Here is a 24,939-nt window from a genome sequence, read left to right as displayed (position 1 = left end):
TTCACGATGATAACAAACGGTCGCTATTTTTACATGTAAACGAACTGGACCTCTTCTTTTTACTGGGCTGGTGATGGTGTTTAAAAGAATATCAGAGGCAAGTAAAGTGATGATATTTTGAGTAAAATGTCTAAGGAAATATTTGGCATCGAAAATTGGTAGAGAATGAGTGCAAAAATAAGGTTAATCAGTCGAAAACTAGTGCATTTTTTGTGCAACATAAATTGCAGATTTTTACAATCACGAGAAAACGTACCCAAGAGAAAACGACCCAGGAGAAAACGTACCCTATAAAAATGATAAACATAGAGTTTAATAGTTTTAATAACTAATTTACTGCATAAATATAGAGGAATTTATGATTTGATAGATATCTAAATTAAATAATAATAATTCTTACATATGTATCGGTTGAATATTTAAAGGATTTGGACATGTCAATAAGTTTTAAATACTACTTTACTGCATATTTTAATGAATGAATATAGATAAATATACAAATTTTATAAAAAATATTTTTTAAATAATAAAGATCCCGTAAGGGGTTTCTATAATTATCGAATAAATATCTTAAGGACTTAAAAACTTTCAACTTTATTTCATAAATAATCTTTTAATAGTTGATAAATTTACCATGTTTGTTATAAGCATTTAAATATTAGTTTCAATGTAATTAAACCTTTAAGACTTTCAAAGTTGTTTTGATTCAAGGGACATTTTAACAATGAAAAAAAAACAAAAACAAACAACTATTCATATGGATGACGTATGGGTATAGTCCACTACCAGGCTGAAGCTAGAAGCCATTAACAGCAGCCACTAAGCCCGTAGAAGCTAGCAGCCAATAAGGAAATTCTTCAAAGTACCGAGAGTACTCAAACAGAAAATTATATTTTACTTAATTATCGACATATTTTAATTAATATCAAAATGATTAATGCCCAATAATTTGTACGAGCATTGACAACTAAAGCTCGCCTGGATAAGAATTATAAATGCGTCTTTGTTGGATAGAAATGAAATACGTATTTACGGGTCATAAGTTATGAAAATAATGTTATCCTAAGTGTAGTCTTATTGATACAAATAAAAAAACTATATGCATCTCATAAAGTGATATGCAAACTTATACAGTAAAACACGCTTATAACGAAGTCCCAGGAACGGCCAATTTAACTTCGTTATAAGCGTAATTCGTTATATCCGTCAAGTTTTCTACATGAAAAAGAGACTTGGGGAATGAAATTCACTTCGCTGTAAGCGTCAATTCATTATAAGCGTGTTCGCTATAACCGTGTTTTACTGTATAAGGAATAGGGAATCATTCTTTGAGTATCATGAGGTGATAATTTCGGTCGGGGTGTGATCAAATCCAATAAAGCCCGAAGGGCTTTATGATAGATTTGATCACACCCCGACCGAAATTTTCATCTCATTATATTCAAAGAATGATTCCTTATTACTTATATTTATATAATTTTAAGCCATCGTACGATTATATATTTAAATATTAATAAGCAAACCCCGCCGGTGCGTCATTTGTATTATGGGTTATATAGTACAAAATCGATATGTAGTGTTATCACAGGCAAAGACACTGGAAAAGTAAATATTATGATATAAAAGACATGATAAATTAAAGTAAATTAAAAGGCATAAAACGATACAAATACAATAAAAACCCCAAGCCAATCCAGTGTGGCAAGATAATTTGTTTACATCGAGGTTGAACATGTGCGTGTTAAAAAATTTATCCTCGGGCCTCAAATCAAAAATTTAAAAAGACATCGTATTATTAGGAATATGAGACAATAGGACACCTAGTATTGTAATTATATTCTCATTAAAATATCATATATCGCAGTAAAAAAAACAGCGAAAATCATCAGGTGAAATTGGAATTATTTTGTCTTTTTCAAAAACTTTAAGTTGTGTCTGACAGTGTGTGATTTTTGCTACTATTCGGAATAAAAAAGACAATTTTATTAAAACAAGTCATATTAGTATCTTTTATAAATAAAATAAAAGGAATTTCGAAAAAAATATTTAGGTTAGGGCAAACCAACAATATAATTTCGGAAAGTCTTTAAAATGATGATTTTCTTTCTTTTGAACTCTATTTAAAAATTAATAAAAAAACTATTACAAAAACTCTTTGGAACAAGCAGATTGTAATGAACATAAACTTTGGCATTGTTGTCGAAAAGTTGGTAAAATTAGACATTTCATCCAAAATGGTTGAATTCTATACTGTTAAAATCTCAAATGTTTTAGGGGCATTAACCACTAGGAAGAATCTCCCTGTAAACACGGGGAATTGGTAATTTTGTGTTTTTTGTTTTGTGTGTCATTCTGTTTTAAGGGAGCAGTGATAACAAGTATATTCAGGCTTCACTCCATATTTGGATACGTCCTTTTACGTCTATGACAATTTTGAATAAAATGACATATGTTGATAACGAAAGGTTTTCAAAATCAGAAGTCAAAAGGAATAATACAAAACAGGACTGAGCACACTATAATTTGGAGGTTTGTTCAAATTAGGTGCCACGGAAGAGTGAGCATCCTCTGCTAACCGGTCACACCAGCCGTGTGCTTCTATCGTAATCGGGAAAAACGAAAATATCCGGAGACAATTAAGTTATTTAGGGTCTAAGAATAATATGAACAAGAGGCCCATGGGTCACATCGCTCACCTGAGCAACAATAGGCACGATAAAATCAGCTTAATGGAGTCATAATACAAAATATCTGGACAATATAGTATGATACAAGCAGAACTTGAATAAATAAAAATTCATTTTTCCCTTGAATATTCTAAGGTTTAAAATCAAGTTCCTTTATCTAACAGGATGATTTTTTCAGTCATTTCACGTGTTGAGCAATGTAGTTCTCAAACAGATTCTAGATTCTAAACAATTGTTATGGGAATAAACCTACATCAAACTCTGAACAGTATCTATCTATCTATCTATCTATCTATCTATCTATCTATCTATCTATCTATCTATCTATCTATTCATATATCTACTTTTTCTGTCTGTCGAACTTTCTACCGCGTCTGTATATTTATTTATTTATCTATCAATATGTCTGTGTGTCTGTCCATCCATTTATTCATTCTTTCTGTCTTTGATATTTCTATCTCCTCTGTTTATCTATAAAAAGGGAATTTGTCCCGCAGTGTGCTTGTGAAACAAGCTTTATCAATCAGAAATAGTTTGGTTGATGTTCCATTTAATATACACATAATTTAACCACCTAAGTACCGATTACACCGATTCCCTATCTGCTATACTACACAGCTATTGGTACGCTATCTCCCTACAAAACGCAATTTCATTTGATCAGAAGTTCAAAACTGAAACGTAGATATATATAATCATATACTTTGATAACATTAATTGGAATGAAATGTGGTGAAATTTGTAGATATTGGTTCGAAAATTTGTTTTTTGTCATATTTGTAATGAACATGAAGGTTGACAATTGAAATCTCTCTTTCTTTTGCCTTCTGTCTCTCTTTAGATTAGAGTAGATAAATTTGATGAATTCCATTACATTTTTTCTAAGTATTAAACGAAAACACAGTTAATTATCGGAGGATATTGAAGAGATATAAACTTTTTTATCTTATGTATGTTCACCTGAAGAGGAATGTTATATTCCAGAAAGCGCTAGTGAATAGAAACCTTGGAACTGTTCATTTTCTCTTTCACTCTTTTTGGATTATATATATGAGAAATAAACCAAACAAAAATGATATATAAGAAAAAATTGTTTCTGTGTCACACATATTCAGTTCATAAGAACTTTTATAACAGAGTTGCAGAACGGCTCTTTTAGGGTGTACCAGATTCATAAATCAAAGTAAGGAATAACAGGGGGTACACACTCAAAATCAAAAATCCGCGATCAAATCCATTAATCACCCGCGACATAACGGGGAAATCAAAATCTTTTCAACCCCTCAATGAAACCTCCGGCAGACGAGTATTGAAGAGATATTAACTTTTTTTTTATTGTTTTTGGTAGAAGTCACGTGATTTAGGGGGTCTTTATATACTGTTGAATTTCTCAGAGAGGGACATATTTTGTACGAACTCTGATATTTTTCGACCCCCCAAAAAAGAGAAAGGAAACAAACGAGATTTTTAGTTTCTTTTTAAGATTTGGTCTCTGCTTTAATTCCAAAGAGGAGAGATTGTTTTTTCGAGTCATGAATTTGGGGGCCCTAGCCTGGGCTATAGTGTTAGGTGCCGCCATCAACCAAATAGATGCAAGGTAGGACTCATTTCATTTTACATTAGACTGTTTAGCTTATTGGTTCAGTTTTACACGAAAATTTGCATTGCGTGACATTTGAAATTCAGAATTACTGAAATGGTGTTTTACACTGATATACGAAAAAGAAAATAAACTATTTTTTTTTGTTCAAAAAGGAAAAGAAACGAAAAGCATAGAAAAGAAATAATACTTGTACTTGCATTCATTTTGCAAAGGAGACGATAGATTAGATTTACGTAAGTTGTTCATCACAATTGCTTTACTATTCCTTAAATGAAGAAAAAATAAGACAATTTTGCAATTGTTGATTTGTTTTGTAAAATTTTTAAGAAGTAGTTGCGCATACAAGGATTAAAACACGTGTTTTAATCGATTGGATAATCGTCACATGACTCAAATTAAGGCAACGTACTAGAACTGAAAAAAATATCCGCAGTAATATTGATTTTTTAAAAAAATCCAAATCACTTGTGTTTTAGTTGCATGCATTTTCAAACTCTTTTATTGTTCTGTAAAATCATCTTTTCTTTTTTTATATATTGGGCACAGGGGCCAAGACCGTTTTAACCCTTTAGATTTATAATCTAAAGTCAACCAATGCATGGTTACCGATATCCAGAAATCAAAACGTCAAAACGTCTGTGTCTCTAAAATACAACCCAATATCACAGGGGCCAAGCCCGTTTTAACATTAATTTAAATGTTACCATAAATAGAGAAAGGGGTCGAACTCTGACCCAGATAAAAAAAAAACTACCAGCTCGCTTCAAAAGCCTAATAAATCAATTATTTTTTATAACACTTTCAATATGCATGTATTTTTCAGAAAAGTAATGTCTAAGATATACTTATGCCGAATTTCAAGTTGATGGGTCTTAAAATAACGGAGATATACGTCATTATTCTTTCGAAGTCGCCAGTTTATTTTTACTCGGACATTTATCGGTCCAGGGCTCACGATTAATTGTTGATTTGGCACGGCACGGGACAATGAAATAACATATTTGATTTGCTTAAGATGACATGGAGCTCAATTAGGTGTAAGCGTCACAAGAAAAAAGAAATGTATGTTATGACATTATCTAACGGATATTTCGATAAAATTCCTCTTAATTCATTTGAAATCATCAAAGTTTCGACATTGTTCATACTGACGCATTTGAAGCGACAGCAATTGCGCAAGACTGGAATACTTTTTTTTTTATCAATTACAAATGAATGTAAATACAAGTCTTGCAATAATTATTTGTATCTAACTCATGCAAAAACAAGCTGCATACATGCATGAAATGGCGAGCCTATCCCCCCCCCCCAAAAAAAAAACCCAAAAAAGAATTCATTTGGCGTATGGTTTGTAAAAAAGTGTAATTAAACTTTAATGAATTCACATTTTGCTATAACGCAAAATTCAAACTGCTTCAGAAGAGGATTTTACGTACAGTCTTCATTACATGAACAAAATTACGTTTTTAGAATACTAAAGATTCATTGGTCTTGAGTACCCCCGTGATAAACGTAAAAGCTTTGAAGAAAAAAAATGTCTGATGCATATGATGAAGTAAAATTAAAGGAATGCCCGATGAAACCACGAGCAGTTAAATAAACATTCTAACTATCATGATAGGTTATGGATTCTAGAAAGGTCATAGAAAATGTTCATATTATTAAAAAACATATTTTCTATAAAAGAGAGAACACATTTTCTAAACTTAAAAAGTATACACGTTTGTGCATTCGCTGATTGTACTTTGTCACTAAAAATATAGCATAGTATTATGATTCCTTTAATTTATCTACTTGTTTATTTCCTATTTCAGGACAGGACGACACAAGAGACAGTGTTAGTATTTTTATCATAACAAATTTAATCAAGTTACCAATTTTCAGTTTTATTATTCATACATTTTATCAGCAACACTGAACATTTGACAGCTTGCAGTGTACATTATCATTGATTGTTGACGGTTATTGTTTACTTTTTTTTTTAATTTATAGTTGGTGACTTCAGACGAGGTTGTAATCCATTTGGACCCGGAAGTCAGTAATCGTAATGCCTCAGCCCAATTACTGGGAACTAGAATTCTGTGATTTTTTTGTTGGATTTTATACTGCTGAGCAGTGAGCAGCAGACATAGATCCAAAACCTCTCTCTCTCTCTCTCTCTCTCTCTCTCTCTCTCTCTCTCTCTCTCTCTCTCTCTCTGATTCTTAACAGATAAATACTGCGATGAAGAAGAGACTCTCACAAGTTTCACATGATGGATATTCATAAACAGGTTGCCTCAGTACCATTAGCCCAAACTGGTCAAATAGCCCGTAACAAGTAATAAAATTTAATTTGATAATTTCTAAAACCTGAAACTGCATAGACATGATAAATGCATATCATTCAACAATTAACTGTAGTAAAGCAACTTTTAAATTGCAAGTTTTCCTATCAGCCTAACGTTATAGTTCGTAAGATTGACCCCCAAGAAGTTTTGAATATACCGAGGGATCTATGTCCGTAGCAGTTGGTTTACAGAAAATGTTGCTAACCAAATTAAAGTTGTTGCATATTTCATATATTCTTATGCATATCAATTGATTTACCATATTTAGGGGAAAAATTATTTCATTTCAACTTTGTATCCGATTTGGGATATTACATGTATATAGCAAACGGGTTATTATATCTCATTTCGCTAAATGGTCCCAATCAGATAATTAAATGCGATCTCAAATTCTAGATGGGAATGTCGACAATAATTACTTGTATGTTTAGATGCTATACGATCATTTAATATATTGTACATTGATCTCTGTTTTTTTCTTTAGCCTCAGGTGTGTGTAAACCATTAGCCGCTCCAACAGATGGACAAATAAACTGCAGAGATTCTATTATATTTTAGTGAGTACTATATAGGTACAGGATTGTTGCACAAACATGATTGTCACATAATTTATATGTTTACTCTGGCTACAAAGTATCCATTTGTGATATGTTTTTTTTCAGTCGGTGTACAGCCCAGTGTAACTCCGGCTATGAATTTGATAATGGCGACTCCACCATACAAAAAGACTGTGACCCCATGACAGGGTAGTTTTTCTCTGGCCCGGCTTTTCCAAAATGTATACGCAAGTAAATTTTCAAAACAGACCCTTAAGTCTGTGGTTTCAGATTTCGATTGCTGATTAGCCCAGGTCATTTTTGAAATTGCTGCAACAACCCTGAAGATAAATATGGTGATTTAATTTTTATTAGTAAAAAATAGTTATGATACATGTATATACAGTACTAGGTAATATTGAAATAAATGATGCAGTAGTTGCACAAATGAGTGTATGGAGCCATCTTTTTGCAGTGACACAGGAGTAGTCTTATATATAATTAACAATGTGTATGTATATTATATTTACATCTACCGAGTATGATTCCCTCTATTTATTTATTACGGAAACCTATAGTTAAGTCATAGTTCTATGAGAACAGCCACATTGAAATCAACACGCCCTGTTTATCGGTTGGTCGAAATCTACAGAGACTGAAACTGAAAGGGAAACTGACAGGACTGAAATCTACACGCCCCGTTCATACATTGGTAAAAAACTACAGCGACCTAAGAAAGATCACGGACTGCAGGAAATAATCATGATTATGTCAGATGCAATGTCTCAAACGAAATGATTTGGCTGCTTCTTTAATTAACGTACTATTGTACCCTTACAGTTATTTAGTAGATTTTATTTACTTTTCAAAATCAATTATATAATTATTTAAAAGGAAGATGTAATTATAAAGGATAAAATGCTTTTTTGATGATTCATGAGGGTTATGAAGGTAGCGATCATTGCAGAAAAGTTTACATAACACGCTAACGCGGGTTACGTATTTTTTCTGCAATGTCGCTGCCTTCATATTCCGCATGGATCACCAAAGAAAGCATTTTATTGTTTGAATATCTGACCTTGCTTTTATTTGTTACGATTTCAGCCATCTGTAGCCCAGCCTGTCAAAATGGAGGGACCTGTGTTCAGCCCAACGTCTGCTCCTGTGCTCCTGGCTGGAACGGGACCTTTTGTGAAAGTCGTAAGTACTCGCAAATTAAATCATCTTGTTATTTTTCCGTTTTATTATTCATACATGTATCCCCATTTTATTTTAGATATAATTTACAACTTTACAAAAAATCTTTTTTGTTTGCAATGTTTCTTGTAACGCAAATTTCATAAGATGTTATCATGTTGTGATAAAAGAAAAAAACCGCATTTTAATTAATTTTTCGAAGATGTTCCCATTAATGAACATTCCCCACCTTAACCCCCGTGTGTGGAACCGTGAACACCGAACTTTTGACAGCTTGTACAATGTGATAGATGCACTATGAAACTTTATTACTTTTTTGTTCACCCCATAGTTGATGGTGGAGGCCCTGGTTCGAATGCATTTGGATTCGGAAGAAAGTAATCATAGTGCCAGTCCAATGACTAAGAACGGGAAATTTGTACTATGAATTGCGTAATTAGTTCAATAAATGATTAGAGCCCCTTCTAAAAACGCGCCCCAAAAAATGAAGACGCCCATTTTCTGCTTGATGGTCTTTTTCATTTGCTAAACATCGCAAAATTTTAACGTATAATTGACTGTTGTAAGAAAATATTAATTTTTAATCGCAAAACGTAGACCCCCCCCCCCCCCGAAATTAAAATGTTAACTAAAACAAAACGACGTTTGGACCTTAACATAAAAATTATAAAAAAAAATATATAAATTAATAAATAATATGAAAAAATAAAATAAAATAAATATATGTATAAAAAAAAAATAAACGGAAATATTGAGAATTGACTGAAGTATATAACTTCTTTGTATATATATTGCAAAACGCAGAATCCCTCCTCCCTCCCCCCCCCCCTAAAAATAATAGCTGAAACAAAAACAGAGTACAACAACGTTTAGACCTAATATTCTTACATTGAACACCGTATATATATTTTATAAATCATATACAAAGAAGTTTTAAAAGATATACTTCAGTCAATTACCAATGTTTCCGCCTCAAATGAATTTCAACCCTTTCATATTGCCCATTTTTCATGATTTTTCAGCTTTTTAGACCTTCCTTAGCTCATTCCCTGCAAAGGGTTGATATTCCGCAATGTGTGGATGTTGCATTTTTACATGCTTGTGTATAGTTTCCTTTGTCCCATCTACCTACTTTTTGTTTTTTTACCGCCAGTCTGTAACTTGTAATTTCACTGTGTAAAATTCAACACAACCGTCATAGTCGTCAGTTCCGCATTTTACCTCTGATTCTCATTTAATTAAAGGGGCATGGTCACAATTTTCGTCAAACTCTTTTTTTCTGTTTTTATTATTTACGATGCTTTAGAAATGCAATTCTTATGATTATATGAAATTTGAGAGTCAGTCGTAGAGTTATAGGCAAGATACAGGGATCTCAGTTCTTTGTCATGTAAACAGGGCTCGTGCTCTGTTTATGTTTACATCGGTTCAATATACCAGTAAAAAATCTTTTTTATAGCTGATTTGTCTATGTTTTTATTAATTTTATGCATGAATAGATAGTTCCTAACCTTTAACACATTCACTTTAGATCAAAAACTGGAATTTTCAGTTTCACATTCAAAATGTAAACAAAACACTAAAAAAAAGTTGGTTGCCTATTAAAAATGCCTTACTGAAGCACTGTTAACAATTTAAAATCGGGAAAATAATATTTGATCAAAATCGCGACTAAGCCCCTTAAACATTAGCTGCCTTCATATTGCATACCAATTTCAACAAGAGACATCCGTCTAACGAATGAAAATCATTAAATATCAAGTCATAAATTTTAGCAAAACTCAAAAGTTTTTAAATAAAGCAATTGTTAATTTAACAAATATATTGACTTTATCGAAACTGCCCCTTGCTACCTTCACCAGCATCCAGTTTTCTATGGCGGGAAAATATAAATTTCCTGTGAAATTTCACTTGTTTTTTTAAGCTGCATCTCCACAATCTCTCTCTCTCTCTCTCTCTCTCTCTCTCTCTCTCTCTCTCTCTCTCTCTCTCTCTCTCTCCAGATTTCACATTCATGATGGACATTCAGATATAGGATCTATAGTTCTATATAGACAGTGCATGTTGACAAGTGATCTTATATCTAAATGGTATAGGATCATTTATTAGATATTGTACATTGATCTCTGTTTTTTTCTTTAGCCTTAAGTGCTTGTAAACCATTAGCCGCTCCGACAAATGGACAAATAAACTGCGGAGATACTAATATATTTTAGTGAGTAATATAGAAGTACATGTTGTTGCACAAGCATGATTGTAAACTAGTCTGCCATAATATGATTGATAAAGTGAACACTTACCCTAGCTAAAGGTCCATTGTAAAACTCTTGAGTGGCATTTTTGTTTCAGTCAGTGTACGGCTCAGTGTAACTCCGGCTATGAATTTGATAACGGCGACACAGCCATACAAAAAGACTGTGACCCCATGACAGGGCAGTTTTGTGATGGTCCCGCTTTTCCAAAAAATATACGTAAGTAAATTAAAATATCAGACCTTAAGCACGTTGAGAGACAAACTTTAGGATTAATCTATGGTTTTAGATTTTGACTACTGATTGACCCCTTTTAATTTCCTGTTAAATCCCTGACGATACATATTTTATATGGTGGTTAAGAGAACTGTATGGCCATGGTTGTATTTAGACCACATAGAGGAGCTCTGTATAACGATACAGGAAAATCAAAAGTTCAAATATTAAAGCTATAATGTATGAAATGTTTTCCTATATAATAGATTAGAGCTTTAAAGATCATATCCAAAGTTAAGGTAAATCCATTGGCTATAGTTTGTTGACCACCTACAGCTTCCTCAATTTCTCTGAGAAAAAACATTATTAGTTACGATATGTAACTTTGTAAAATAAATGATTGAAAAAAATGATTTACATTTGCACATGTAAGTCTATTAATGGATCCATAATTTTCCAATAACACGGGAGCAGTCTATGAAAGGAACAATGTGTATATATATATTTATGACCTTGCTTTTATTTGTTACAATTTCAGCCACCTGCAACAACCCTGAAGTTATGTATGGTGATTTAATTTCTATTAGCAGAATTTAAAATAGTTATATATGATACAATGACATGTATATACAGTACTAGATAATTGTAATGAAATAAATGATGCAGAAGTTGCACAAATGAGTGTATGCATGAATTCATCTTTTTTCAGTAACATGGGAACAGTCTATAAAATGAACATTGTGTATATATATTATTAATGACCTTGCATTTATTTGTTACAATTTCAGTCACCTGTAGCCTAGCCTGTCAAAATGGAAAGACCTGTGTACAGCCCAATGTCTGCTCCAGAGTTTAACATAATACATGTATATCAGTTTTCATTCAAATAAAGAGGGGTTGATGGAACGGAAAGGGTACGGTTATTTCTTGATAAGGTTTTTCAATTCTCCAATGAAATTCTCAGGATCATCAAGGGGCGAGAAATATTTTAAATAATTTGTTTCAACACCGATGGATTTATTCAAAGTGAAAAGCGAATGAGTGGAGAATTTTAAAGGGTAAACTATTGAAATTTGTTTTATTATTTAGCTGCATATACTGCATATTTCCTAGTTTACTTGTATTATTATAGAAGATCGTCAATTTATGTTTTAACATGCGAACCCCACTCCCCCCCCCCCGAAAAAAGTATATCAATTTTGGCAACCTCTAGAATTCATTGACCATATGGTAATACGGAGTATAAGAAATACACTTCAAACAAGTTAAAGAGTTAAAAAAAGCATCTTTAAACTTGAATATTTATTTAATGTGAAGTACAGAACAATCCGTCAATACATTCAACGATCTAGCAGTTTAATAGTGTCAAAAGTAATCACTCTCGAATTGTAAGGTTGTTTTCCTACAACGTCCGCCCAGCTCTGGCAATCCGACTCCATGAAGGAATAAACTCCAAACAAGTTGCAAGAAATTCAAAATTAAATCCCAAAGAAACCAAAAATTAAATTACAAGATAAGATAATAAACAAAATGTCACTATGATCAACGTTTGAGCAGGTAATCGAGAAACAAATTTCTAGTAATCACCCTTAAATTGATATCAATATAAGAAAATATGATAATTATATAAAGAAAAATATAGTATACATATTATGAAAATGATTAAAATCAAATAACAATTTTTCATATGAGTATAGTGTGAACGTATCATATAAACCTGAGTATTTCATCAAACGGTTTTGATGGAATTTGACGTCCGTTAACAAATATACATCGTTAAATGTAATACATATATGTGTATAGATGGGTAAAGAATCAATCTTTGCCAAACCCCGTACACTATTAATGTAATATGTTCATAACAATCACTTAGTGACCATGGCAGCGACCAATTATGCAACAAGCGAGCGCTCCTGTGTGACTGCTATGATTTCCTTGATATATCTGGAATGAAATTCGAAAATATTGTAATTAAGGTACTCATCTTGTTAATAGTTATAGAAGTAAAATTGTACTCACAACGAATTCAGTGTGACGCACCTTTGATAACATGATTAAAGAGAGATGGATAGTTGTTGCCATTTTTAGACTATTTTAAACTCCTACATGCAGAAGGAGAGCTTTTTATATAAAGATATAGGAAAATATTCAAATTTTAAAGCTCAACTATTAGGAAATTTTCTTTACTAAATAATAGTTCATGGCTAAAATAACCACGTGTGAAACTTTATGGTAGATCTGATGGTTCATTTGTTGACCACTCGGCCTCCTTAAACATGCACTTTTACGACTTACAACCAATGACCGTCCTAAGATTCCGTCATGGTGGTCCATTGATATCCAATCAAAACTTCTGGTATCATTGACGTATCCATATTCATCATGGAATAAATCCCCAAGGTCGCCTGAATGACTGTTTAAGAAACCAAAAAAATATTTCAAATTACCGACAGTAACCATTGATTCAATTTTCCAGTGTATTTCAAATTTTAGAGATGATTTATTAAGTCATGACCTACTCAGTAAAGAATCAATCCAAATATCTTATCTTTAAATTTAGATATTTTCCTATATTTTATGGAGTTTTTGTCTTTTAGTTAATTCGATACACAAGGGCATTCCAGTAGAACTTATTACTTATTTAATGTATGATGACGGTTTTCTGATTTCTACGCCACACGAAACAGAAAGTATTTATCATTTGCATCTTTTTTTTTTTATCATTTTAAGTTTTCATCAAATGTTTATGTCATTCGATTCATAGTTGAAATTTTCTGATCGTCTAAAAACTAATTTATCGCCTTGTGGTCTACAGCAAGATCTATGGATGAAAGAAATCGAAGATAATATCCTAAAATTCTTACTAATCCTTTTATGCAATACTCTTTCGATTTCTCTCCATCACTTGATAACTGACTGATAATGCTTTCAAAAGTAGGATATATATCTTTAATGAAAGGCATAAATGTTTAAAAAGTTTCAAACGCGTACATTTTAGTTTAAGGAGGTTGGGTAGTCTACAACTACCCTACAGATCCACTTTAAAATTTTAGAGATGATTTATTTAGTCATGACCTACTCAGTAAAGAACAAATCCAAATATCTTATCTTTAAATTTAGATATTTTCCTATATTTTATGGAGTTTTTGTCTTTCAGTTATTTCGATACACAAGGGCAAGCTCTACGTATGAACAATTTCTAAGGCGACGCAAGCTACCGACAAACAAATTGATAAAACAGGACTATCAAAATTCTCGTTTGAAGTCATCTTTACTTAAGTTCTATGGTTGATACAACGACCTTGTCAGCAAATATAATCTTCCACTGGGTAGCATGCTGACTGACATTTTTCATACTTATTGTTAGACCATAATTAATCACCTAATTGTATACGGACTTTTCCGGGGGGGGGGGGTTCCTGACTACGACATGGAGCACACGGCGGATGTGACCGGTCAGCAGAGAACGCTCACTCCTTCAAGGCACCTGATCATGCATCTACCTCTAATTTTTTTAAGAGGTCCGTGTTTGCTCTGCTCCTGTTTAGTATTTGCCTTCGGACTTTTGATTTTAAACACTGTTCGTTATCACCACTTAGGCTTGGGGCGAATTACATTGTAAAGTATTTGCATTACATTACCATTATTTCATGGATTTGGGCATTAAATTACCATTACCATTACTTAGTTTTCTTGAAGTAATGCATTACATTACCATTACTTGAGTAAAGTAACGAATGACCATTACCATTACTTTGTGAAAAGTCAATAGTAAGTTTTTTAAAAACTAAAGCCTTAGAGATTTATAGCAAATGTTTCAAATATAAAGCACAGATTAACATATCTACAGGTTCATGTTTACTATCAGGTTCAAACTAAATAACCTATACAAGATTACTGTTGAAGTTTTTGATCATCAAAGTTTCAAAGGTTTCTATCTTTTAACTGCATTCTGTCGGGATTGAAAATCTTCCCAGTTGTATTAAATAAACTTCTACAGGAATAGTGGAATCAAAAGATACTGTTTGGCAATCTTTATCACTTTTCTATCAGTCCAAACTAATGTATTTAATATGAAACACATATATTGAGAGAGAGAAATTAAAGAGAGAGAGAAATTATTTTCAAATAGGTAATTATTTATGGAAGTGAATTCAAAGCTTCCAGAAAGAATGGTTGGACAACGCATTCGTTTATTTTAGCTTTTAAAGGTGCATGTCTGTCCTCTGTTCAATTGGGTCACAGCCCAAAAGAGGGGATCGGGGTGTTTAGCACTTTTTAAAACAACAGCTTGTTTTGATGTTAAGACTACCCAGAGGTCATCTAAATGAGTTGTTTTGACATATTCTTCACAATGCAGAATTAATTAAATGTTCAATTAGTTGGAGTAAATTTTTCAAATGATTTCATGCTCTTTGTTACAACATTTTTAAGAATGTTTTTAAATTATGTTTTTATAACTAAAAATATTGACAATTTAAAAATGTGTTGTTTTATATTTTTTAAATAATACAACTAAAATATTTTTATCTCAAGTTTTATTTCTTTCTTCTTTCAAATAAGTTTTAATCAAATGCAATTTCAAGTTGTTTAATTCATCACAATTTTAAAAATAAACATGCATAAATAAGCATAGCAATGCAAAGTAATGCCATGTAATGCCAGCATTACACTAGATTTTGGAAAGTAATGCATTACAATACCATTCCTTGTAATGCTAAATTTGTGGCATTACACATTGCTAGCATTACTTTGAAAACATGTAATGCATTGCAATGCATTACCATTATATTTAGCATAACCCCAAGCCTGTCACCACATATCATTTTTATACAAAGCTATTCTTCCCACGATGATTGATACACTGTAAACGTCCTTAGTTTCACGTGTGAAAATTACACGATTAAGTAACTGTCTTTACCCCTTAAAGCCTTTAATTGATACGAAAACAATATTAAATTATTAATGCACAACATTCACTGTGGCTTAATCTTCACGGAAAATTGTCTAATCGCAAACATAGTGAAATTCATAACATCGTAATGTTTTCCACGTCTACAGTTGTCTAATTTTTTCAAACACCACCCAGTCCTCGTCAGTTAATATTAACTGTATGCTATTCTGAAGGCATTTAATTCTCATTAATATTCAACAAGAGTTGTTCAGTCGGTATTTACGAGTTTTGAATTCTTGAACTATCCTCCATTACACATTGAATCCATTGTAAACAACTACTTTATGCTTTAGTAAAAACGTAATTAAAATTTTGATCAGGAACACCTGAAAATGAGTCTGGAGTTTACTTCAGGATACGACCGACAAGTCGTCGCTTGAGAACCATAATGTTCTATGTGCCATTTTTGAAAAAAATGAGTTCTATACATCACTGATATCCTTACAATCAGCTCTTTCTTAACACAATACAAAGTTATGGAGAAAATGATCAAATACAAAGGTATAAACAATTCTTTTCTGTTCTATCTCCAAAACCCTTAAATTGATCAGAACCAAAATGTTCTATGTCCATTGACCAATGGCATTGTGTCTTGACCACATGACATTGTGGCTATGTGTTTTCAATGCAGATGGACGACAACAAGATTGGGTCAGTATAATTCTATTATTTTTAATGTTTTTTTCATTGTTTATCATAATTCTTATAATATTATGACACAGGAGGAGTATCAGCGTTAAATAATATTCACATAATGTTCAAAATATCAATAAAAAGCAGTTTTAACAGGCAACAAACTTCCAAATGGAGATAGAACATTCTGAATTTAAACATATTTATCTTTTGTTAGAAATTGGAACATTAAACCAATATTGTGATGCTTTTTCATTTTTATTGATTTGAAGCAAATGTGGGATTTTTAAACAATTTCTGATATAACTTAATAAATTTATGTATTTCTGTTATAGGTTAAAGTTGACGGAACTCCCAGACAACATATTAGTGTCTATTTTCAAATTATTTGATCTACAATTTTTACTCCAAGTAGTCAATAGAACATGTAAGCGGCTACATTCACTTATTGAAGAGAATTCAATACTGTGGCGTTTCTTTGAATTTGACATAGAACTTGCTGTAAAATCATCGGATCTTGAAAGAATTTTGCAACATTCGAGCTGCTTCAGAAGATTTTTATTACCACGCTCAAATTTTGAAATCCAGATTCCAAACACAATTATTGAGGGTTCCTTGGAGAGGTGTAGGTACTTATATTGGTTGGATCTATCTGACAGTACAATTACTTCGCTCTCATTCCTTCGGAAGACCCCAGAACTAGATGTGTTAGACTTAACAGGCTGCAAACTTCTGCATGACAGTGAATTTCTTGAAATTCATAACTGCACAAAATTGGACCACCTATTCTTATCATTTACAAATATAACGCCATATACATTTGTTGCAGTAGCATCAAAACAGAATCTTATTACTCTGGATGGGTGTGGAATAGAATTGAATGTGTCACAGTGTAAAAGGATTCTAAAAGAAAATTGCAGATATCTTCAGTACTTTTCTTTATCTCTAGCTGCTTCAGTTAACCATTATTTGTTTGAAAGCGAGATTACATCAGTGTTTTGTGACTGTCAATTTAACATTTACAAAATATGAATGTTGAAGAAGCTTTGATGTTGCTTGATCGCTTATGTGAAAATGACAACTCAAGCAATCAGACCTACGAAGTTGACCCTGTCATAGCGTTGTCTTCTGATGCCACATTATCTCTAAGCAACTTGAATTCAAATCCAGATAAGCAAACAACAGATTTTAATTCTGATAGTCACATTGAAAGTACTATTGATAGCAACAACAATTTGTTTAACATCGAGGATCCTGAAAACTTATTTGAAAGTCTTGAAGAAGAAAGCTCTATTGAAGATCCCAACGATCCAGACTTTAACATAAATGAGGAGAATGGCGATTCATCAGATGGAGAGGCCAATAATTTGGATGCATTTGAGGCGTCAACAGCCACTGAGGAAGAATTTGAGGCGTCAACAGCCACTGAGGAAGAAAGCCTTTCAGAAAATGTTCAGTCAGAAGACACCACTAGGGATGATACTGAAGAAAATACTCTAATTGGTGATAGCAGTTCAGGAGAGGATATAGGTGCAAGAAAAAGCAGAAAGCGGACACGAAATGAAGATCAATGGAAAAAGAATATAAGAAAGAGACAACGTCAATCAGGGAAAGAATACAAGGACTCAAAAGGAAATATCCAGCGAAAAAGAGAAATAAAGAACAGAAGAGATTGTAATGGAAAATGTAAATTTCGATGTAGCTTAAACATTACATCCGAGGAAAGGGATGTTATATTCACCAAGTTTTGGAATTTATCAGATGATGGAAAGAATGCATTTTATGCCAAAACAACAGAGCGGACGGTGAAAGAACGTGTGAGAACTACAGCTGCTAAATCGAGACGCAAATACTCATATAGATACTTTTTTGTAAAGGGGGAGGAAAAGTTAGAGTTTGTAAGGAATTTTACTTAAGTTCCATTGACATAAGTCAAAGAAGAATTGAGTGGTTTCATGACAAGGCAGCTAGAAATGAGTTCACAGACAAAAGAGGTAAACTCACAAAATCACGAACTACAGATGATGCACGGACCTTTATAAGAGAGCATATTGAGTCCTTCCCTAGGATGCCATCTCATTACTGTAGAGCATCCTCTTCAAAGGAATACCTTGCTTCAGATCTTAATTTGTCTAAAATGTATAATCTCTACGTTGAGAAGTGTGCTGAGAATGATGTTGTACCTGTGAAGTCTCACATGTATCGCAATATCTTTAATACAGAATTTAACCTAGGCTTCCATGTACCAAAAAAAGATAGGTGTAATCAGTGTATGGAGTATCAGGCGGCAAACAAGGTTACAAGAACATTGCAAGAAAAGTTCGATGCGCATCAAAAAGATAAATCTGAAACACGTGAAAGTGACAGAAAATCAACTAACAAAACAGAGGCCATCCTTTGTTTTGATTTGCAGAATGTCCTGACTTGTCCGAGAGCAAATGTTTCTAATTTTTTCTACAAGCGAAAACTGAATGTTTTCAATTTAACTGCCCATTGTTCATTAGATAAAACAGCATATAATGCAATATGGGCAGAATGCATTGCCGGTAGAGGCGCAAATGAAATTGCAAGTGCCCTCCAAGTTATCCTTAGTGCTGTCTTGAAGGACCATCCACAAGTCAACTCGATAATTCTGTGGTCTGATTCCTGTGTCCCACAGAATCGTAATTCTGTGATGTCTCTAGCCTTAAAGACCTTTATGTCCCAAAACCCTAGCATAAATAAGATAGCTCAAAAGTTCTGTACACCTGGACACTCTTCCATCCAGGAAGTTGACAATATTCACAGTCACCTGGAAAAAGGCCTCCGAATATCTGAAATTTACAGTCCTGTTTCTTTGCTACGAGTTTTAAGAAATATCAGGCCTAAGCACTCAAAGGTCATACAATTACAAAAATCCCACTTCTACAATTTTCAGAGAGTTTCATCAACTTTGAAATTTAGTAACGTGCCATACTCAAAAGTAAAGCATATCCAGTATGTATCAGGGAAACCTTTTCATGTGCAGTTCAAAATGTCCTTTGCAGACATAGAGTTTACAGATGTTTCCATAAGAAGTCAGACTACGAGAAGCAAGGACCCATGTCCAAATATTTATCTTCCTTTGCCAAAGAATATCTCAAAGTCTCCTGTTCTTTCCAAAGAAAAAAAACATGATTTCGAATCTATGTTAAGATTCATGCCCCTTCAAGACCGTGAATTCTTTGAGGTATTTTGCCATTTGAAAAGGAAGTAATAGCTACCTACTTATATTTCAAGCAGAAAAACATTGAATTGTTCCTACGTAGAAATTAGTTATGAGAAAATGTTGCATTTTTGAATTTCTAGCATTTTGAGTTTTGCAATTTTGCATCATTTAGATGTTCAAACTTATGTTTAATGTTGAGAAAAGCAACTCATTGTTCTGAGCATTACTATTAAAGTAGAACAAAACATTTTTGTGGTTCTTTTTCAATTATTTTTGAATCCATATTATCCCCCCCCCCCCCCGACTTTAAATAAAAAATAGAAAACTAAGCTATATAACCTAACTGCATACCATTCTCCAGTTATGAAAATATATTAGTTTCTTAAAAATAAAAGTATTATTTATTAATTAGTCACTTTTTATTTTCATATAATATGGTGTATCTCCAAATATATTTTTTATTTTGATATAATACATAAAACCAATTTGTGCTATTTCCAAATACAATGTAACTATCAATAGATATGCAAAAAGGTTATGTAACAGTGTTCTATCTCCAAATGAACAACGTCGAATTTGATATTTTTGGAACCCTTACAGCCAACTACAGTGTCTATTTTAACAGAAATAACTCCCACAAATATAAATGTTAAAGGTTTAATTCAATTGGACATATGCATTAAAAGATATAGGGTCTCAAACTTTGAGTTCAATTTTCTCAAAATCAACTTTTTGGTGATAGAACAATATGGTTCTCATGCGACGAAGTATTTGAGTCAAAAACGTTCAAATTTCTAAATTTCCATAATTTTCCTATCGTCGCACGTGGTACTAAGTTTTAAATTATTTTTACTACCTGTGGTCTTCGCTATACCTCACATGATACGAAGGTCTACAATAGTCTGCCTACCTATGATATTCACTATGTCTCACATGATATAAAAGTTAATATTATTTTTCGTACCTATGGTATCCGCTATCTCGAACATGATACATTTCTCCGACAGAATCACAACCGTTACTTAGATCTCCAAACTCGTGAATGTGGAAGCCATGTTTATGGTTTGACTCTGCGTTAACGTTAAAACCGCTGAGGCCAATCTTCATGGTCAGTGGTCCGTGGCCCTGAAAAAGAGGATAGAAGAGTGAATGCAAATTTATTATAATTGTGATGCTTGATTTAGATGTCTGCTTCTTTTTTAACATATTCTGTGTGAAATTAGTAGCCAAATTGAACGAGAAATAGATTCGCAGATATATAAATTAGATCCATTTAAGTACTTAAGAAGACTGTCAGTACTTATACATTAAAGTAAACAGCAGATGTCTTTCAATTAGATATTTTTTTGTTTACCTTCCAGCTCAACTATAAACTGTTGAGCTCATTTATAGGAAGTTAGTATTCTTTATATAAAACATTGGAAATGCAATATTTTTTTGCTACCTGCTGGCAAATTTTGGACAAAACCTTATCGGTCATAATGAAAACAGATATTTAGAACACCAGACCTAACTACAATGTTCATCTTTAATCTTCCTTTAAATCATATTTAAGCAACACATCATTCAATCAGTTTTCTCTATTTCATTATGATTTACAATATAAGTATGTATTATACTTTTATTTGATTTTTTCTTCTTTACTTTACCTAAAATTGATTTTAAATAAATGTGTTAATCTTTTAAACAACTGAAGTGTTACATGCGCTTGAACGGTAATCCAAATCCATGAATATAACGTACCTTCTGTGACATTTTAATACTTCCGTGTATTTGATGAACAGAATCACTGAGGAGAGAATTCGGTCTAACTTCACAGTGAGCAAAATGCTCGGCTGTAAATAACATAAACAATATCAGTTATTTTAAACAATGATAAATTCGACAGTTGTTTTTTTTTTTTTTGGGGGGGGGGGGGGGGGTTAAAGTCGTCATTTCTATTATAGATTTATATTAGTTTTTTTTTTCATTTTTACATTATTTTATATGAATTCATGACGACTTATAGTACTTTTTCACTCCTTTGTATAGTTTTTTATGGATGTTTGGGTGGGGAGGGGGGCAGAGCTTATATCTTAACAAGCTTATCTTTTAAAAAGATTGGTGAGCTAGTGCAGTAGCCTCCCTAAAACAAGAATAAGATTTTTAAATCATTGATTAAAATTCCTGAATCGATTAATTAACAATAAGAAGGCACAGTGGTGTACTGGAACTGTGCTGGAGTGGGTCTCAGTTTGATTAGAATTGTGAATCTAGAGTGGGCTTCACATCGGCAATGGCATAGCAAATCATTATGTTTCTACTGTCCTTTCAATTTCGAAGTGAAAATTTTCAAGAACCATTGGTACTGTTGTGTAGCAATCGTATCTTCTCGGGCCTTTCCGGCAAGCTTGAAAAACATATCCGAGGTTGTTTTCCGAGCTTAAGATAAAGCCAGCTATTTATTATATTTAAAAAAAAATTGCACTAAGACCTAAGCTACTGTTATTTTTTGACATTTTCAATACAACACAAAACTTCATGTGATGATGATAAAACGAAATTCAAATAGTACAGTTTATCTACGGTAGTACAGTATTCCCAGAATCCCCCACTATGGAGTCGAGCATGCGTATTCCAGTGAAAAAGACTAACGTATTTACTAGCGCTCGAGAGCGCTAGCAATTATGGTTAAGTCATCTAGTTCATTCATGATCTGATAAGAATATGATAATATGTGCATAAATGAACCGGTATAACAATGAGCATTAATTATATGAAGTCGCTTGTATAAGTGTATCATCAGGATGCACCAATAAGTTTTTACAGTTAAATTCTATTTAATTGAGTTGTGTCTCTTTCTTTTAGTGTATTGTCAAATGATTGAGCTTAGCTTATTACTACTCTGAGAACGGTTTCATTCTTTAAATTTTAACGACAAAAAGTTATTGACATAGATGAAGTGCTGTATACAAGTACCTGCGGCCTCGTGACATTGTTCGTGATCCGAAGAATGGTGATGGTCCTCCTCTTGATGCACGTGAAGATGAACGTGTAATTCTCTGTGAGCTGCGCACAAGATCAAAAGTATAGTGTGTAACAAGATATGAGAAATATTTATAGGTTATAATAAATTGTTGGTCTAGAAGGGAAAAACTATTGCCTGTTTTCTTTAAAATATTAAAGAAAAGTTAAGTCTGCTTATATTTATATGCCCATTGGACAATATTTCACACATATCACAAAATTTTGGTTACACTTGGACCTCAAATTTCAAAATAAAGTCATTTCAACTATTAGGGTTTGTTTATTAAAATACTGATTAAATGTTAAAACAATTATTCATTAAACTGAACGGATATAAAATACGCTTTACCATTTCTGTGATGTGAAGAAAGATGGTGGTTGTTATGACTCTTATGTTCCGTATAGGCTGCGGCTTAAACAAACATACAACAAATACTAAACTCAAGCATAGAAAAAAAAAGATCGTGACATCTTTAGATGCTTATGTACTACAACAACAAATTCAGCATAAACAAATTAAAACCAAAACAAAATAATAATTAGACTCGGTCAGAATTTTTTTTTTATAAAACACGTATTTATAGTTACTAAAATGTTAACATACTTGTATATTTGCTTGTTTTTCGCACTTATGTCCAGTGATAATAAAAATATTTGTTCATATTTATGAATATGACAACAAGAGTCACAAAGTTGGAAAAAGGGTTGGGAAAGTTGAATTTCAAAGTATATGACAAACACCAGTTCTTAATTTGCATTAAAAAGTGCGCTTGATATGTTGAAATCAGAAACCAAAAACTCAAATACCAAACCGAAAAATTTCAGATTACTAATTTTTCGTTGTTTTTCCAATAATTAATACATTTTTTAAATATTGAAATTAGTAAATCGATAAAGACGACAATAGTCTGAATAAGAGAAATATTATTATAAAACTTTATGTAAATTCAGATTTGGTTTGAGACTAAAAATGTAACATACCTGCCATTAACGCCAATGAAATTATAACAATTGTTTTAAACATCTTTACAATTTCTAACACGGAAAATAAACACCGAATCAACATTTCATGCTTTATATACATTTTAAGTAATGAGGTCAACATTATACGATTAAACGATTAACATTTCCATTCAAGTTCACCAACCTTTGCCAATTCATACTAAAAGCACTTGTTCGGTCAATGATAGGATTAATTTTTTTTGTTTCAGAGACCTGACTAATTAACTGTTACTATTCTGACATTGAAAAGTACTTATATAACATCATTAAGAGCACACTGACCTTTGTTTTCTTGGGCAGTATCTGTCTAATCCGTACTACATATCGTATGTACTTATAACACACTTGACCCATACAGCCTCTGCGTATGCTATTCATTGTGGGTTTTTTTTTAAATCTACTTATTAGTTATTCATCTAACTTGACACTATTTTAAAATACTTTAGTATATTTGTCTGCAAGTTAGCTAGGTTCAATTACAGATAGTTCTTTTACTTATTTCTTATTTTCTTATGCTATAAATTTATTTAAGTTAATTGTAATGATTTTTTTGTTCAAATTATCATACAATAGGGAATATAAACAAAAAATAAATAAATAAAGGCAAGCATGAGAACTTGAAACACAACAAACATCGTTACAAAAAGATAATTTAGTGGGGAAGGGGTTAAAATGAAAGGGCATTTATATATCAATGCTTTTTCAGGAGTCATATTTTGATTTGATAATCATATTTCAATCGATATAAAATTCAGCTTAAGGACAAATAAAAAAATCGTAATTTCATATTTGGCTAAAAAAGGTGTTCTTTTAGCTATTTGATACTTAGATTATGTTTCAAGACAATTATCATAATAGACAGTGTTAAATTAATAAAAAAAAACTGGAGACATATTCAAACATATTAAATAGATCTACGTTTATATGTATCTTATAATATTTTTACAGTTTTAACAGTATACTTCTGGACGTTTTCCAGTCGTTGTAAAGAATATAAAAAAAAATAATTTAAAAAACAAAAACAAAACACATGTTCAAAAAACAAACAAAAAACAACAACAAAACTAAACAGACGTTGTAAAAAAAAAACCACACACAAACTGAGCAAAAAGGAATCACAAATAGTGAAATTGTATAATTTATGTTTAGTACTTAAACATCTTGGATTGGTTTTACCTGTCATAAAACATATCCTGAATAAAAGACTAATATAAAAGGAAGAAATTGTTTGACAGTTTGTTATAGTCTTTTTTCATGGAGCCAGTTCTTTTAAAATAACCTTATGGAGATTTTTTACATTTGGGACATTATCTTATCATGCTGCTTTAAGATAGTTT

General features: G+C 32.2%; 3 protein-coding genes and 1 long non-coding RNA gene across 6 annotated transcripts in view; 2 read left to right on the top strand and 2 right to left on the bottom strand.

Moving 5' to 3' along the window:
• Positions 1 to 4,102: 4,102 nt before the first annotated feature.
• LOC105343045 (uncharacterized) overlaps positions 4,103 to 24,939 on the top strand; it is a 111,973-nt gene continuing 91,136 nt past the window's right edge. Inside the window, exons 1-2 of one of the 2 annotated variants that reach the window (XM_066072882.1) lie at positions 4,103 to 4,284; positions 6,105 to 6,127. In XM_066072882.1, coding sequence (XP_065928954.1) covers positions 4,220 to 4,284; positions 6,105 to 6,127 — 88 coding nt within the window. In that variant the 5' untranslated portion in view covers positions 4,103 to 4,219. The remainder of the gene's footprint in view (positions 4,285 to 6,104; positions 6,128 to 24,939) is intronic. The other variant, XM_066072883.1, reaches the window with a different exon arrangement.
• LOC136272069 (uncharacterized) lies at positions 7,266 to 10,787 on the bottom strand. The gene is made up of 3 exons (XR_010709955.1): positions 10,653 to 10,787; positions 8,234 to 8,341; positions 7,266 to 7,496 (listed from the first exon to the last, which is right to left on the bottom strand). It is a non-coding gene; the product is annotated as an uncharacterized lncRNA (long non-coding RNA).
• On the top strand, positions 8,040 to 11,869 carry LOC136272068 (epidermal growth factor-like protein 7). Of its 2 annotated transcripts, XM_066072891.1 has the most exons (5): positions 8,049 to 8,355; positions 8,684 to 8,725; positions 10,495 to 10,567; positions 10,702 to 10,823; positions 11,609 to 11,857. In XM_066072891.1, the coding sequence occupies exons 1-5, from the start codon at positions 8,169 to 8,171 to the stop codon at positions 11,674 to 11,676; spliced, it is 492 nt and encodes a 163-aa protein (XP_065928963.1). In that variant the 5' UTR covers positions 8,049 to 8,168; the 3' UTR covers positions 11,677 to 11,857. The 2 variants fall into 2 exon arrangements, with proteins under 2 accessions (XP_065928964.1, XP_065928963.1); XM_066072892.1 differs by lacking the exon at positions 8,684 to 8,725 and having other exon boundaries at positions 8,040 to 8,355; positions 11,609 to 11,869.
• On the bottom strand, positions 12,036 to 23,697 carry LOC105324007 (uncharacterized). Its single transcript, XM_066074298.1, has 7 exons — positions 23,582 to 23,697; positions 22,950 to 23,012; positions 22,553 to 22,642; positions 21,338 to 21,429; positions 20,559 to 20,719; positions 13,116 to 13,233; positions 12,036 to 12,764 (listed from the first exon to the last, which is right to left on the bottom strand). The coding sequence occupies exons 1-7, from the start codon at positions 23,682 to 23,684 to the stop codon at positions 12,690 to 12,692; spliced, it is 702 nt and encodes a 233-aa protein (XP_065930370.1). The 5' UTR covers positions 23,685 to 23,697; the 3' UTR covers positions 12,036 to 12,689.

This window comes from Magallana gigas, chromosome 10 (genome assembly GCF_963853765.1).
Source record: "Magallana gigas chromosome 10, xbMagGiga1.1, whole genome shotgun sequence".
Taxonomy (NCBI): domain Eukaryota; kingdom Metazoa; phylum Mollusca; class Bivalvia; order Ostreida; family Ostreidae; genus Magallana; species Magallana gigas.
Note: the sequence above shows the minus strand (reverse complement) of the source record. Positions and strands in the feature narration are given on the sequence as shown.

Coding starts and splice junctions, on each gene's coding strand:
- LOC105324007 (XM_066074298.1), bottom strand. CDS start 23,684: ATGTATATAAAGCATGAAATGTTGATTCGGTGTTTATTTTCCGTGTTA. Junction 22,643..22,949: donor TTCTTCACATCACAGAAATG/GTAAAGCGTATT, acceptor TCTTGTGCGCAG/CTCACAGAGAATTACACGTT. Junction 13,234..20,558: donor CGAGATAGCGGATACCATAG/GTACGAAAAATA, acceptor TTTCTTAAACAG/TCATTCAGGCGACCTTGGGG.
- LOC136272068 (XM_066072891.1), top strand. CDS start 8,169: ATGTCGCTGCCTTCATATTCCGCATGGATCACCAAAGAAAGCATTTTA. Junction 8,356..8,683: donor CGGGACCTTTTGTGAAAGTC/GTAAGTACTCGC, acceptor TTCACCCCATAG/TTGATGGTGGAGGCCCTGGT. Junction 10,824..11,608: donor CGCTTTTCCAAAAAATATAC/GTAAGTAAATTA, acceptor TTACAATTTCAG/TCACCTGTAGCCTAGCCTGT.